Genomic DNA, 17,033 nt, shown 5'->3' with positions numbered 1-17,033 from the left:
CTAGTGCTGTGCTTGCAAGTGAAATCTTAAATATAAAATAAAAATGAAGTGTAGCTGCTCTGGTTAATGCCGGAGTAGAAGGCCTGGAACCTAGGATCTGTAGTTTCCTCCCGTCTAGGGCTCCATGAGACACAGTTTGAAAACTTTTGGCTTAGTGGACTGGCTGTTGGTTGTGGAGTCAGAACTAGGTTCTGATCCCTGCTCTGTCTCTTACCTAGCTGCAATGGAGTAGACACATGGGGAAACGGTTCTGGGCCTCTCTTTCCCCTCTGTAAAACAGGGATAATTATACTTCCAATGGCTTATGGGGAGGACAAATTAAGGCAATGTGTGTAAAAATCTCTGGCACCTATTAAATACTCGCTAGGTCATTGTAGTTGGTAAGAATATTAAGACACTTGCTAGCTGATGGTGTAACTAACCCTTGTTGAATTGGTACTTTGTTCAGTCTATATAAATTTAACCATTGCTCAGGTTAGGAAAAGCCAGAGTTTGGTTGAAGTTATTGGGGAGTTTGGGATCAAAGGGGACCCAATCTTGTCTTATGCTGTGCTCTCTCTACTCCATAAACCCACAATCGCCTGCCTTTGCATGAGGATCTGTCAATATTTAATGTGTGGGTGTCAGTTGCTGTAAACTGAGCATACCCCAGCACCAACTTGAATTAATTATATGCAAGAGGAGAGAAAATAAAATGACTTCTTCTCAGAGCCCCAAGTTTCATTGGCTATGCTGAAGCCAGGAAACCACAGGGTGAAATTTCTACTGATGGAGGACTCCGAGAAGAAGCTGAACCAGAAGAGTGACGGCAAACCACGGAAAGTACGATTTAAAATCTCCTCCTCCTACAGTGGCAGAGTGTTGAAGCAGGTCTTTGAGGATGGGCAGGAATTAGAGTCGCCAAAGGAGGAATACCCTCACAGTTTTCTCCAAGAGTCCCTTGAACCAATGGATGGCGTTTACGGGTCTGGGGAGGCCCCCAAGCCCCGACCACACTCCCCTAAGCTGACTGCTCAGAGGATCAGCGTTTTTAGAGAGGGCAATGCCTACACTTTGGCGGGCGGCCAGTCTTTCTTCAATGATTACAAGGCGAATGACCATAAGGTTGGTATTGTGCATGATGTGTAAACTTTAAGGACTAAAATGTGTATAGAAAAATGCCTGATTCAAATTTGTACATAGCTCATGCTCCAGTACCACCCAGAGCTGTAGGTGCACCAAATGGGAAGCCACTGTTGGAATAATATTTCTGGAACAAAAATAACATGCTTGCTGACTACTTATTGGAAAGTGCAGTAAGCGTACATAGTATTCCCTTCCATCCAGGGTAGTAAATTGTAATTGGGTCATTCGCTGGGTTATCTCGGTAAGTAAATTTAATAGAGATGCAGTGGTTTTCAGGTTGCCAGACTGCCGTTTTAGAAAATTATGTGACAACTGGCTGTTTTGTTTCCAGAAAGAGCCGAGTGTTTGAAGGTGCTCATTTTACTCCAGCCAATTATTCAGCTTGTGGTTTATCCCTGTCTTGTTTTATTTCCTCTCTCCCTCCTGCTGCCTGCTTTTAAAAAATGTTTGTTTGTTTGTTTATTTTGCCTTTCCCTTGTGTGTTAGCATGAACACTGAGTGGTTGGAGTCCCGGGAAGAAATGGTGAAAAGCAAGTCAAGCAGAGGAAATGTTACATGGGGAAGAAGTTCGAGCTAGTAGTTCAGTTGAAACCTGTATTTTGTCTGTTAATTCAATTATCTTTGCCAGTACCATGGATAATCAAAAGCACATACACAATTTTCTTTTAAGCTAGAAGAGCTTGGAAAATATTCACTGATTTCCAAAAATGAAGAGATGTGTGGATGTTTGCCGATGGGATTGTGAATGTCTTTTTTTTTCTTTAAGATTAAATACAGTTATCTAATGTGCCAGGTCATTAATGAATAGTACACCAGGATATGCTCTCATCTTTAATGTGTGAAATTCAGATAATTACTCTCTAATCATTTTTATTGTTAGTTTCAAAGGGAACAGATAATTCATCTCTGGCAGACAAATGCATTGGCCTTTCTGGCCTTGGTGAAAGTGAAGTTATGGGCAGTCCACATTTATCAAAGATAATACCAGGTTTCTTTTTGATAACGAAGGGAGCTGGAGTGAACAACCCCTCATGTTAGTGCAGTAACTTAGACATTATGAAGCAATAACACATACTTTTTAAAAAAAATATTTAAATTCAAGTTAGTTAATGTACAATGTAGTGTTGGTTTCAGGAGCAGAACGAAGTGATTCATCACTTATACATAGCACCCAGTGCTTATCCCAACAAGTGCCCTCCTTAATGCCCATCATCCATTTAGCCCATCCCCCCCACTCACCTCCCCTTCAACAGCCCTCAGTTTTTTTTCTGTATTTAGGAATCTCTTGTGGTTTGCCCCTCTCTGCTTTTCTCTTATTTTTCCTTTCCTTCCCCTATGCTCATCTGTTGTGTTTCTTAAATTCCACATATAAGTGAAATCATCTGATATTTGTCTTTCTTTGACTGACTTTGCTTAGCATAATACATTCTAGTTCCATCCACATTGTTGCAAATGGCAAGAATTCATTCTTCATGATCTCCGAGTAATATACTTTTCCATTGGGTCTTCAGCACAACTTTGAGGAGAAAGGCAAAATATGCACATTTCCATTTTGCAGATGAGTAAAATTGAGTGCCAAGTTGTTAAGGGATCTACCAGTATTAGAGGGTCATTAGGTACACGGTCAGAATAAGAACCCAGCTCTTCTGATGCCTCACGCTTTTGACCCTCTGGAATGCTCCTTTTTAGAGAATAAGGTCATGAATCATAATGATGACGTTAATAGTAATAGTTGCCATTTACTGAGTGCTTATCATATCGTAGCTTCTTGGCTATATCTTGTACTTACAGTATCTCTTTTAAACTGAATCTTATTTGTAGGTTTAGACTACAAAGTTGTAGTTTATACAAACCTTGTATAAGCCTATGGTGGAGAATATTGGACCGCTTCACAGATCATGTGTCAAACCTGGCATGTATGTAAATGTATGATTTGGTAAGGACTTATAAAGCCAGATAACTGAGTTTTCATAGGAGTGCTGCACCATTGGTTTAAACACAGTACGCTGGAGACCATGTTCAGAGTTTGATTCCTGTTCACCTGGTTTCCTGCATGATCCAGTTATCCTTGTTTTCTTTGTTGCCTGATCCAGTGCTACCTGCTAATCTTAGCCAGCCTCTGGGTTAGAGGAGGATCAGGACAGATTCCTGCAGCTCCACCCACTGAAACAGGTTGTCAGTGTGGTATTCATGAAAAATAAGGAAACGAGAGCTGGAAAGCCATGATTTTTCAACAGTGAACCCAGTTGTAAAATAACCCTAGTAAATATTGGCTGTGAAGCAACACTGGGCAGCAGTTAACTACAACAATTAAAAGTAAAGGCTCTGAATTTGAACAGATATCTGTACACCAATGTTCACAGCTGCTGTATTCACAATTGCTCACAAGTGGAAACAACCCAAATGTCCACCAGTAGATGAATAGACAAATAAAATGTGATATATACACACAGGCGAATATTATTCAGCCTTAAAAAGGAGGGCCGTTCTGACACATGCTACAACATGGATGAAACTTCAAGACCTTGTGCTAAGGGAAAGAAACTAGTCATAAAAAGATAATTATATGATTCCACCTATATGAGGTGCCTAGAGCAATCAGATTTATAGAGACAGAAAGTAGAGCAGTGGTTGCCAGAGGCTGGGGGAGGGGCGAGGTGAGTGTTTAATGGGCACAGAGTTTCAGTTTGGGAAGATGAAAAAGCTCTGGAGATTGTTGGTGGTAATGGTTACACAACAGTGTGAATGTACCAATGCCACTGACCTGTCTGTCCACTTAGAAATGGTTCAAGTGGTAAATCTTATGTAATATATTTTACCACAGTAAAAATAATAATTAAGAAACAGGGGCTCTGATGTCTGTTAGACCTGGGCTTTTTGTCCACTCTGCCTACTTACTGTGGGAGCTTAAGCAAACCACTTAGTCTTGCCAAGCTTTAATGTTATCGTCTATGAGATGAGAGTAATAAAAATACCTATTTATGGGGCACCTGGGTGGCTCAGTCAGCTAAGCATCCAACTCTTGGTTATGGCTCAGGTCATAATCTCATGGTTCGTGAGTTCAAGCTCCGCATTGGGCTCTGTGCTAACATTGCAGAACCTGCTTGGGATTCTCTCTGTCTCTGTCTCTGTCTCTGTCTCTGTCTCTCTCTCTCTCTCTGCCCATCCCTCGCTTGCATGCGCATACTCTCTCTCAAAATAAATAAATAAACTTTAAAAAAAGTATCTACTTATGAAGATTGTTGTGGTGATTAAAAAAAGTTTGTATGTAAGAAATACTTAGCATTATGCCTGAAACATTGGATGTGCTTAGCTAATGTTCCCTACCATTGTGATAATGACCAGGTTCCTATCAAAGAAATACTGAGTCTTTGTAAAAAGTTTTATGGGATAGAGAAAGAGAAAGTGGTTATAAACAACTAAATATTTTAAAGAATTGAAACCAACTGAAGTTTTATAAGGTTCCTTTAAAAAAAATGGAAGGGAAAGGGAGGGAAATGGCATTTAGTAAACATATACTCTGTATATATTATGTAATTTCATCCTCACAGTAATTCATTGAGAAAGATTCTTACAAATTGGAGAAACAGTGCACAGGAGTTTAGTAACTTGCAAATCTTGCACAGAAAAATTCGCCTCAGGCCTGCCTGCCTCCAAAGCCCATTGCATTTCTAGGACCCAGGAAGGTGTCCCCGCATTTAAACGCAGAGCCACAGAAAGGTTTCGTGGTGTCTGAAGAGCAGTCTGCAGGCACATTGCCACTGTCAAGGGCATTTATGAAGCTCAGTCCCATAAGTTGCCGTTCTGGGCACTATGGAAGGAAACAAAAAAATTCCTGGCTTCCTCATGGCCCTCTGTAATGGAAGAGTGGGTGTTTCTCACGGGCAATTGGGCGTAACCAGATAACGTGAACTTTAGTTACACCCGGAGCGTTTCCTCAGACACAAGGAAGAACTTGGCTGTCAGGGTGACTGAAACTTAAACACACCTTAAAAGTGATTTGGGACCCTGCTTCTTTGGAGTACATTAAACATAAATTTACAATCTTTGGTGTCTCACATATTGACCAGGTTAGAGGCAGGAGGTTGGACCCTACGACCACAGACTTTTTTTTTCAACATACTATAAAGGGTTTCACCCCAAGAAAACCAGTTCTATGTGTGAAAAAAAGTTCCCTAGTAATTGAACCTCTTTGGCTATTAGTGGAAGTGGAAATGGAACCTTCCAGAAGTGCCACCATCTTTATCTTCTGATGTTCAGAAACTGATAGTCCAGAGTGTGAAACAGGAGCCCAGTGAGCATCAAACAATAGGAAATGGAAGCTGCCACACGATCCCTTGAAGAGAAGGAGAGAAAACAGGCCCAAGTAGGAAGCTTGTGGCTTCATAAATAATGATTGAAAACTCTGCGGGTGTTTCAAGGAAGGGGGCCTGAGTACTGAAGTCCTGTTTAAGCCAGGTTGTGACTGAATGCGTTAGGGTTGTAAAGAGGAGACTGCTTAATTGTGGCATCTAAGTAGATTTGGTTTCTCCCGTTGTATAAGGGCGGGGCAGAGGATTTCACGTTGGGGTATTTAGCTGTGTAGCATGATTGTGTGTGGACTGCCAATGAACAGTTTTTCATACTAGCAATGTTAGGGGCGCCTGGGTGGCTCAGAGTGGTTGGTTGAGCGTCTGACTTAGGCTCAGGTCATGATCTCACAGTCCGTGGGTTCGAGCCCCGCATCGGGCTCTGTGTTGACAGCTCGGAGCCTGGAGCTTGCTTCAGGTTCTGTGTCTCCCTCTCTCTCTGCTCCTCCCCGCTCATGCTCTGTCTATCTCTCTCTCAAAAATAAACGTTAAAAAAAAATACTAGCAATGTTAACAATGCCCACCAGTATATAGTATTTTTAGCTTTTGGAAACCCTGTCTTATATACTCTTCATTGCACCCCTACCCCTAGAAATTGATATAATTAGCCTCAGGGATGGGAGTCCGAATCTTTAACCACAGGGACATTGCCCAATCAGCACAGAAGCCAGCAGAATATTGGGGCAGGGTCCTGAAACGTGGACTTCTGAGCAACGACTACTACATTACTGGGTTTAGGGGATGTGAGAGGTTCCTTGAAGAGAGCTGTGGGTAACAGGAGGGCGCTCAGGAGTCTCAGGACAGCACCTGCTTACCACCCAGTATCAAAGTATTCTTCTGTTTTGATAATAACTTTGTCTGTGGTGAAGCCCATCAGTGAACCCCATCAGTTAGATGTCACCCCATTTGTGGAGGAGCAAACTGCTGTTCTGAGAGGTCACGTGATTCTCTTAAATCTCACAGTTGGTGAACAGCGGAATTGAGATCTGGTGTTGTTTCCCTCCAAGCTATCCTAGCTCTGGGAGGCAATATGTGTTCTTAGTTAATAATCCCTAAACATTTACTTCCCACATTTCCTTACTGCGTTGTTGTAGTATTGTCTCAATTATTCCTCAGCAAATTGTCAAATAATACATGATAAATCTATACAAAAGAACGTGAGCTATTGATAATGATGCCACAGGGTCCCTGGGTGGCTCAGTTGGTTAGGCATCTGACTCTTGATCTCAGCTCAGGTCTTGATCTCAGGGTTATGAGTTCAAGCCCCTCATTGAGCTCTGCGCTGGGCCTGGAGCCTACTTAAAAAAAAAATGCTATAGAAGTATATTTTTTGACATTAAAAGACTTTTGTATTGTACAATTAATAAAAACATTACATATATGTAAGATGATTGCACATATATAAGATCATTATATATTATGTATTTACATAAGATCATTATATACATAACAATCTTACAGGTTTTTTGGAGAGAAGATGCTTGTGAATAGTGCAGGGTAGGTGTTGAGAATATGGACTTTAGAGTTAAACACACTGGGGTTCGAATCCCAGCCACAGACCCTGACTAACTGTAACCTTGGGAGCCTCTTTACCTCACTGTGATTCAGTCTCTTCATCGGTAAGATGTAGAAATCATAGCATCCGCCTCAAGGGATGCTTGAGGGGAAAGTGAGGTAATGTTTGTAAATGCTTATCGTGGTGCCCGACACAAAATAAATGCTATCCACTATAATCAAATAATGATAATCCGTAAATTTTATCTATTATTATTTATGCATAACAATTTTGGAGAGCTGTTTATTTTTTTAAGCCCTCTTCTGTATTTATTAAACTCTTTCTGTGTGCATCCCTGCCTCAGCTACTGCTGTATGTAGTGGGAATAGAAGTTCTGGCTCCCACCCTGCAGTCCCGGTTATACAGTTAGTTCAGTTTTGCTTGGTTACCGTCAACAGGGGGAAGGAATCTGGGTTTTAAGGATTTTAGAGAGAGCGAACAAACCAGGGAGTGAATTGTAGCTTTGGGGTCTGTTGGAATCATAAATGCTAGATGGTTACAAGGTCCTTCTCTCCTGTTGCCTGGGATGTTGAACGGTTTCTGCAGCCCTGTATATGGTGATCGGTGTTAAATCTCCATGCTCATTCTCCATTTCTCTAGTCCCCACCTATTATAGATTTTGGAAAGATAATCATCTACACGAACAACCTGAAAATCATCCGAACCCCAATGGACAAGAGAGACTTCATGCGGAAAATGCTCCAGAAGGAAGAGGAGGCCGAGGAGGAGTCTCTGGTGAGCAAAGAAGAAATCTGTGGAGACAGCGGCCTGAATGATGGGCATTTGCCAGACACGGAAAGCACATTCCCCCATAACCAGTACCCACAGGTGTGTCAGAATGGTTCGCTGTCCTACTTGGAGCTGGCCCTACAGCAGTGGTCTCCGCATGGTTTTGATCTTTGCAATACTTCAGAAAAAACTTGAATGTAAATACTTAAGATGTCTAACTGTTAAAGATGTTCAAGAATTTTAACTTTATTATTATATTTTAATGGTAAGTGATTAGCAAAATAGTTATGTATATATTTCAAGTATACACAGTTTTTTTTTTCTGATGACTTCTTTTGAGATCCAATTAGGTATTAATTGTTTTCACTCTGCAATGTGGCAAAGAACAGCTTGTTCCAGAGATGGAAAAAATCAGCTCTGTTCTTTTTCTTAATGGGTTTGCTTGTGTTTATCTTACTGGTTTATCCTCAATCCAGTTTCCTTGAAGAGATCTTATGAAGACATGTGTCCAGTTTTGTAGAGATTAGTTGAGTTGAAATTAAGCCATATTGTCTCTAAGTCTTCTAAACCAGGGACAAGAGAACTTCACTATGTTGCAAAATGCTCAAAGCGAATGAGTGAGCTGGGACACCATTGTCACTTTGCACGCAGTGAGGTCACTTTACGTCATGTTTACTCTAGGGTCCCCTGGGTACCATGTTTGGTCACTGCCTGACCTATTTAAGGTGCCAGTGTCAACTAGTTTATTAAAAATTAGTATAACGGTTTATTTTGAAAATATTATTGACGCTTAATTTCTTGCCTTTTTAAGATAAAAAGTAAATATAAATAGTTAGAATTTTTTTTCTTCCCACACTCCTCAGAGATGTGCCCTCTTCACCTTGGAAACTGTTGCTTAGACATGCTCAGATGAGGGGGTAGAGTGATGATATTCAGTAGTTCACAGTGTGGAGTTGGGAGTGGTTAAAGCAAGTTTGATGGTTTTAAGCTAAGAGAGTAAAAGCTTGGATAGCAGCAGAAATGAATTTTCTCTCTCTTCAGATTCCATCTCTTGGGAGCTGAAGCTTTCTGTGGGACTTACTCTCACCTCCCATGAGTTGGTGTGATGCAGTGAGCCAGCGGCTTCCTCGTACTTGAGTGATATCCCCACCCTGGCAAGGTTTAGAGGATGGGAATGAGAAAGTCATGACCACACTCTAACAAAAGACTCTTATTAAAGTTCTGCTCACAACGACTCATGTCTCTTTCCCACATGATCTCACGCTAGATAAGATACATTTGAAATGCAAATATGATCATGTCACCCCTTCATCACTCTCTTCCCCCACCCCAAACTTTAAGTGACATCTCATCCCTTGGAATGAAACCAAACCTTCTGACTTGTTGTAGAAAACGTTGTATAGCCTGGACCCTCCCGGCCTGTTTATTCTTCTCTTACACATCTCTCCTCATTCTCTCTGTCCCAGACACACTGCCCATCTAGCTACCATTCATATGTTCTTTGCCCTTTCCTAGCAGAGGCAACTTCCCTCTGCTTAGAATGTTCTCCAGATTCCCCACCCCCTTCCCCTTAGCATCTGAAAGTGGAGACATCACTTCCTCAGAGGATAGACCCCTCAGAGTACCTCGCACCCCTCCTCAGTTGCAGTCTTCAATTTCTCTGTGTAGTTATTTGGTTAATGTTTGCTGTCACACACTAGAGTTTTGTCTGCACAAGGGCTGGGGCCATGTTTATGTGGCTTTGGTATAGTAGTTCCAGTGGCACAACAATAAGAATGAAAATACAGGTTGGCACAGAGTAGGCGCACAGTGCATATTAGTTAAATATTTGTGGAGAGAATATTGGAATTTGGGACCAGAGTCCCAGCTGGTAAGGAAGTATCGTCCTTCTGCCTTCTCTTGCCTTTTACATAGCACTATTCAGAACCCAGCTTAGCAGCAGGCAGATTACTAAACATTGTGATCCGAAGCATTACCTCCCCACTTTAAAATTCATTAATTCTATTCTTTTTCAAGCCGTTTTGTAATTTGTAGGAGCATATATTTTCAGAAAGGAGCCAGAAATGACAAAATGCAGGTCACGCTTCTGGCCTGAAAAAAAAAAAAAAAAAAGCAACAACAGGCCTGACATGACAATTATCTGTAAATTCAATTTGGAGAGATCCATGTTTTCTGGCTGTAATACCACAAACTAGGACAGAGGCGTGCAGCAGAGAGTTGCCGTGAAAGGTTATACTTCACTTGCCTGTCTTTTAAACTCTGTTTTAAATTGCTATTTGTTTGCCAAATCCCTCATGCAATAAATGCCCAGCCAGGTTTTATTTTAAAAAAGAGGGTCAGAGAACATCAAGGCGCCCCTTCTGACCAGGAGACTCTTTGTTGTGTTATATGGAGCAGGGAAGCAGTGGGAACCTTGATGAAAGAGCAAGGCAAGGCTAACGGCCAGGCCATGCTGACCGTCTGTATTCACCGTAAAAGAAAAGGAGAGCAATAATTGAATTGAGCCACAGTGAAATATGGAAGGGGAAAAATCTGGCCGTATGTTCGGTGGATTTGAGACCATAACTCATCCGGACTTCTTTATGCCTTCTGCGCTCTTGCCTTTGAAATAGGCGACAACAATGACAACAACTGTCATTTATTGAGGGCCTGTGATAGCCAACCACCATGCCCAGTGCTTTCTATGCATTAGTCTACTTCATTCTCACAAGGACTCTGTGAGGTAGTGATTGTTAGCAGTCCCACTCTTGAGCTGGGGAAACTAAGGCACAGAGAAGTTAAGTAACTTGCCAGAGGTTATCAGAGCCAGTGGTCAAACCCTGGACCACCTGACTACCAGTCCTATCATCTTAACCACTCTGCTGAGCAGTCTCCAGATTGGTGCTCCTTAGCATCATCAGGGCTACCACAAGCCTTTGAGTCTGCAGTGTGAAAGCTGAGGCCCCTTTCCTTGGCCATGGAGCTAGTAAGAGGTGGTTTGGGTAGGTCTGTCGGCTCCAGGACCTAAACTGTGCAGTACAACTATGTTCTAAGCCATCTTACTGATTATTTTCTGAGAGGAGATTAAAAATGCTGAGAATGGAAGACAGAAGCTTATATCCCTCTTGCCTTGAATAGAGGCTCAGTAGCCCTTGATTTAATCATTAAATGATTAAATGACATGCTGAGAGCAAGTGGTTGGAAGGAGGGTGGTAACCCAGGGTAAGAATGGAAATTCCAGGGAGCCTTCTAATAGTACTTCATACAACCACGTGACATTAGATAAAATTTGATCGATGATTTGTTTTTGTTCTCCGCACCAGGTCATTTCATGAATCTTTTCATAGCTGAACCTGACATTGTATGCAAATTAATTTTTGGATGACATGTATAGCATTTTGGTAGGAATTTACTATACTTCCTTTGGCAGCACTGACAACATTAAAATCTCCCTGGGATCAAGTACAAAAACAAACATGTGGATTTAGCAGAAAAACGGACTGTGACCATTTCCTTAAAGAATATTTTGGCAAAAACACTTATTTTGAATACTTTAAGGGTAGAAAACAAGTTTCTCCATTATTGATGTATTAAAACATGGCCACAATCAATAAAATATTAACCAAAGGGTACATTTAGGCTTTTGTCGGTTGGATGATCACTTCCATTCCCTAAATCTAGAATGAATAAAATGTGGTATCTTCTTAGGCACTTTGTAGCACAATGGAACTATTTTCAGAACTCCTGCCACCCTTTTCAAGATTATTTTTATTCTTAAATTATAAAAGAAAGCTGTGTTAGCTGGGTTGAGCCACCCAGTGGATTCCGCCATCTTGTTAGGTCCTAGGATTTAAGAATCAGAAGGGTTCTCCAGACATCGTCGTTTTGTTTGTTCATCTGGTAAACATGTGAATGGCACATGTTGTGCCAGGCACTGCACTAGAAGTCTTGGAGGTGATGGTGACAGGGACTAGCACAGAGAGCTTCATGTCTGGTCAGCAGGAACTTTCAGTAGAAGATGAGGCCTGCCATGCTTGGGGCAGGACAGGTGGGATAGGACTCCTGGCCCAGAGGTGTGGGGAGGCAAGGCTTCCTGGATAAGTGCTGCTAAGCCAACATCTGAAAACAAATAATTGTTGTCTGGTTTGGGGAGGGCCACCCACAAGACTAGAGGCAGGGCTCCACACTAAATTCATGCCAGAGTTGGTGTGTATCTGGACTAGCATTGCGGTTGTGGGTGGTGAAAACTGGATGGATCTGAGAGATGTTTTGCAAGTGAAATAGGACTTGGTGCTGGATCCACCTGGTATTGATTTGGTACCACCCCTTATTTCTTGGGAGGTTCATGGTCTATGCACAGTCTTTGCACAGAAATGCAAAGGTTGCTAGTTTCCTTGAGGTGTCTTAGGGAGGGAACATGCAGTAGACAAGGGGCATATTCTGCAGGATGGGAGTCGAGCACTAGTAAGTCAAGACTCACTAGCAGGGCTTAGAAGTGAATTAACTTTTGTGGAAAACCTATAATATGCCAGGTGAAAAATTGTGGTTTTTTTCACACTCTCATTTAATATTCCAGCTACTCCGAGAGGTCAGCATTACTACTCCCATTTCGCAGGGAAAGAAAAACAAAGATGTAGAGAGGTCAAGGGAACTTTCCAAGGTGCATGATTGCTCTCTCAGGCCTTATCACAGGTATCAAAGAAAATAAAGTACTGCAGGAATTCAGAGCTCAGCTTCGAAGGATTGTAACATCGATTTCATTCATCCACTCAGGCTCTCGGCCAGTCACACAAAAACAGTATCTCTTGAACGCCTGCTGCTGGACAGGCACAGCGAAGGGCTGTGTATGGAGTCAGTAAGAGCATGAACTCTGGTGCTCAGTCATCTGGAATCAAAACCTGCCTCCTCTCCTCCAAGGCTGTGTGACCATTGGCAAATAACCGAACTTCTCAGCGTCTCAATTTTCACATCTGCAGCAAGGATGATAATATTTGCACCACCTCACTGGGGTGTTGTACGGATTAACGTAAAGAAAGCTCTTAGAACAGCACCTCGCACCACCTAGGCACACTGCAGCTGTTCACTATTAGTATTTGGCAATGCGGATAAGTAGGTCCTTGTCCTGACGGGGCACACAGAAATGACACGTCAGATGGTGACAAGGGCAGTGAAGAACGTAAAGCTGCAAAGTGCAAGCATCGTAGCGGGGGATGGTGTCTCAGAGATTCCATCAGGGAGATCCTCTCTGATAAAATTGCAGTGAGAATTGTGTGCCTCTGGTCAGTTCCCTCTTTGGCATTTGTGGGAAGCATTTTCTGCTCTCGTTCTGCCTCTGCCTTTCTGGCAGCCCAGTGCTATTTCAACGTGTATTTGAACAGTGGTCTCTAACTGAATGCTGCCCTGTCTCTTGCAGGAAGGGGAGCTTCCCGAGGACAACTGTTTTCACTGCCGAGGGTCGGGCAGTGCCACCTGCTCTCTGTGCCACGGCAGCAAGTTCTCCATGCTGGCCAACAGATTTAAGGAGTCCTATCGGGCCCTGCGGTGCCCTGCCTGCAATGAGAACGGCCTGCAGCCTTGCCAGATTTGCAATCAATAGCCTGTGGCTTTGTATGTCCGCTGTTATCGCATCCTTCCTGAAGTTACTGCTTATAAACCCCCTCCTTCTCTTCCCTCTCCCAGCAAGGAAGCCACAGTGGCTACCACCACTTCCACCACTGGCAAAACTCAATTACTTGATGACATTTCGTGAGGCTGGTAACATCTCCATGTGGTTCTAAGTGGCAGAGGCATTTTCGAATTAGAGTCGGCTTTGAAACGGGTTCTAAAATTATCCTTCCAGGAACGTGTGCGTGTATCTTACTTGGCTTAGCTCGGTTTTTTCCTTACACTAGTGAGCAAATAAATGCACATTACAGGCAGCAGGTTGAAGTCATTTTCTGGTTGGGAATTATTTTGCACAATTATGCCATGAGAAAGGGATAAAAAAGTACGAGTAAAAAAAGCAGGTTTCTGATTAACTGAATTTCTGTTGCATATAATGCATTTCAAATCATCATTGGTCAGATTTAATTTTTAATTAAGCAGAAGAGGAAAGGGATGCCCGATGCAGAATGTACCAGCAGGCCACTGAAAAGAAAGCAACATGTATGTGCTTCGTGCTGAAGATGGGCAAGCTGAGGAGGCCTTTCCTTCAAAGTCCTGAGTCTCTCCTGTGTGATGTGCTTGGGTGATATTCACGCAGGCAGTGAGCAGGGCTGCTTCTTAAGACCAGATGAGATAAGACACTCCTACATATGCCTCTAAACTGCTGAGGCTATAAGCCAAGTCAGAACTACTTAGGATAAATTTGGTGCTTAAGTATGTGTGTGTGACATGACTTCTTCCAACCCCTGAATTATCAGCAGATAAATACATGTATTTTAAGTCTAGGATATAGCCACAATCTCTTCAAAAAAGACTGGATATTTTTATAGTTATCTATTAGAAACCTCTAAAAAAAAACCAAGGATGATTTTTAAGAATTCTCATTCCACCGTCGGTGAATACACATACTAAAGGTAATTCTTTCCTCTTAAAGTTGGTTACAAAATTAGAAAGATGCTTTCGTTAATGTACTTTTGTGGCTCTAACCCCCACAGCCTTTACCACTTGAGAATAACCCTGTAAAATCTGTTATGTTTTGAGACACGTGGCTTTTCTATGATGATTTTGATTTTCATTACCTGATTTTTTTTTCAACATTTGTTTGTTATTCTCTAATATTCAGCTATTAAAATAATTCAATGAACGCTTTTCGGGAGACATAAATACTTCTAATAGAAAGATTAAAATATTTTTTGAAGCCATGATAAATTTTGCCTGTCCTCTCTTCCCCAGAATGATAGAACTATTCCTAAGGGACTTTCTTTGCCTCTGCACTAAACTGTTTCCTGAGTTAGTTTATGGTTTCTCACAGCTTTTGACTCTTCTATTTTTCCAGACTACTAGAGGAAGGAATGATAACAAGAGGCCTTTAAGTGCGTTCTTCTCTTTTTTGACAGGAACGTTTGACACCGGCTGTTTTGAGCCCTGCGTGCCTGATGTACATTGTTGCCCAGATGGGCACCATCGCTTCGGTAGGGCCCAGCGCTTACGCTTTCAGTGGAGGAGGCAGATCTATCAACAGATAATCACAGCGTAGCATGACAAGTTCTGGGGTAGGGGAATTGCTAGGAGGATTTGAAGCACATGGAAGGTACATCTGATGTAGCCCGAGTGGGGTTAGAGAGGCTTCCCAGGGGAGGGGGTATAGCAATGGTGGTTTCTTTTCCTTCCTTCATGCTTTTTAGAGCCTTTCATCCTTTTCAGCCCATAATAAATGCATCCACTAATGATTACGTTTGTTTATTCAGTGAACAAGAATTTATCGTGCCCTGGGAATATATCATTAAACAAAACAGACAAAATCCTAGCCCCCATGGAGCTTACATTTTGGTGGGGAGGTATTGAGACCTAAAAACATATATATTTGACATAAAATATCTATATTTAAAGACAACTAAATAGTATGCAACAATAAAAAAATACAATTACGTATGCACATATATAATGTATAAGGTGTTAGAAAAGGATAAATGCTTTGATGAAAAATAAAACAATATGGGGTGTCAAGAGTTAGGAGGGTTTGCAATTTTAAATTAGTTTTCAGGGAAGCCTCACTGAGAAAGTTTCTTTTACATAAAGGCCTCAAGGGCATGAGGTGAACGTGTCTGGGGGTAAGGTTATTCCAGGCAGAGGAAACAGCAAGTGCTAGGCTTGTAGGCAGGAGAGCAGCAAAGAAACCAGTGTGGCTGCAGTGCAGTGAGCAAGATGACAAGTGTCAGGGAATGAGGTCAGAAAGGAAGGCGCCTGAGGGGGCACCTCAAAGCTCTTGTAAAAACCTGGGTTTCAGGGAGTGAACTGGTGCTCTGCATGGGGCATGTTTTCTGTCAACCGCACCACCTCTCCTTCCACATGCTCCTCTCACTGCTGGGGCGGGACAGCCACAACCTACACTTCCCAGAAATCTTGCCTGCTGGCTCCCTGTTAAGTCCTGCCAACGGGTGGAAGACGGGCGGAAGGAAAGTCTTCCCTCTTTCTGTTGGGGATCCTGACAGCCATTCCCACGAGGCAGCTGTGTTAACAGCAACAGCAGCTGGGAATGCTGGCCCAGGAAGCCCGGCTCCAACTGCAGTCGCTTTGGTGGCTCTGATTGGAGGTTCAGTGTTACACCATTTTCCCCTCAGCCTAAGGGGAGTGAGTAGTGGCTTGCTGCAGTTAGTAATCTTTGTAATCAATTCCTATAATCTGTATCTATATGATATATACATCTATATCTATATCTATATCTATATCTATATCTATACTTGATACTCTGAAATATCTAGAGTGGTTTCTGGTTTCCTGATTGAATGCCAACTGATAAAAATATTTTGAGCAGAGGAGGGTCACAGTCTGATTTGTATTTTCACCAGCTTCTCTGGCTGCTGTGTTGTGAGAAGACACCGTGGGGCAAATGTGGAAGTAGGAGCCCAGTTGGGAGACCCCTGCAGTGATCCTGGGGACAGTTAATGGTGGCCGGGGTCAGTGTGGTATTAGCGGAGGTGGTGGCAGTGGTTGGATTGTGGATATATTTTGAAGGTAGAGCCATAGAGTCCGTCCTCTGAACCCAGAAATACTGCTTATGACCAACTGCATGCAAACCCTTTCTGAGTTCTTCCCTACCAGGGGAGAGAAGTTTGAACTAAAATACCCCTTTTTGATTTGTGATCTACAAACATTGCCAGTGGTTTGGGCAGTGTCCTGGTTAAGTTTAGTGTCATGAGTATGGGTGGCCAACTAGTGCTCCTAAGACTGGAAGAATTTCTTCAGAGCTAGACAAAAATAGGAAGGTTAAAAAATATCCTAATAGATTAAGAAGATGTGGGGTGTGTGTGTGTGTGTGTGTGTGTGTGTGTGTGTGTGTGTGTGTGTGTTGGAATATTATTCGGCAATCAAAAAGAATGAAATCTTGCCATTTGCAACAATGTGGATGCAACTAGAGTGTATTATGCTAAGTGAAATAAGCCAGAGAAAGATAAATATGTGATTTCACTCATATGTGGAATTTAAGATACAAAACAGATGAACATAGGGGAAGGGAAGGAAAAATAAGATAAAAACAGAGGGAGGCAAACCATAAGAGACTCTTAAATACAGAGAACAAACTGAGGGTTGCTGGAGGGGAGGAAGCTGGGGGAGGGGTGGGGATAATGGTGATGGGCATTAAGGAGGGCACT

The 17,033-nt window shown here is 42.3% G+C and overlaps 1 protein-coding gene across 1 annotated transcript; it reads left to right on the top strand.

Annotated features, from left to right (window-relative positions):
• Nucleotides 1–271: 271 nt before the first annotated feature.
• On the top strand, nt 272–13,655 carry GRXCR2 (glutaredoxin and cysteine rich domain containing 2). The gene is made up of 3 exons (XM_015083166.3): nt 272–1,104; nt 7,630–7,857; nt 13,151–13,655. Exons 1-3 carry the CDS (start codon nt 730–732, stop codon nt 13,331–13,333), a joined length of 786 nt encoding a protein of 261 aa, XP_014938652.2. The 5' UTR covers nt 272–729; the 3' UTR covers nt 13,334–13,655.
• The last annotated feature ends 3,378 nt before the right edge of the window (nt 13,656–17,033 follow it).

The sequence above is a fragment of the Acinonyx jubatus genome, chromosome A1 (assembly GCF_027475565.1).
Source record: "Acinonyx jubatus isolate Ajub_Pintada_27869175 chromosome A1, VMU_Ajub_asm_v1.0, whole genome shotgun sequence".
Taxonomy (NCBI): Eukaryota; Metazoa; Chordata; class Mammalia; order Carnivora; family Felidae; genus Acinonyx; species Acinonyx jubatus.
This window is presented reverse-complemented; position numbering and strand designations above follow the sequence as displayed.

Coding starts and splice junctions, on each gene's coding strand:
- GRXCR2 (XM_015083166.3), top strand. CDS start 730: ATGCTGAAGCCAGGAAACCACAGGGTGAAATTTCTACTGATGGAGGAC. Junction 1,105..7,629: donor ACAAGGCGAATGACCATAAG/GTTGGTATTGTG, acceptor CCATTTCTCTAG/TCCCCACCTATTATAGATTT. Junction 7,858..13,150: donor CCCATAACCAGTACCCACAG/GTGTGTCAGAAT, acceptor TGTCTCTTGCAG/GAAGGGGAGCTTCCCGAGGA.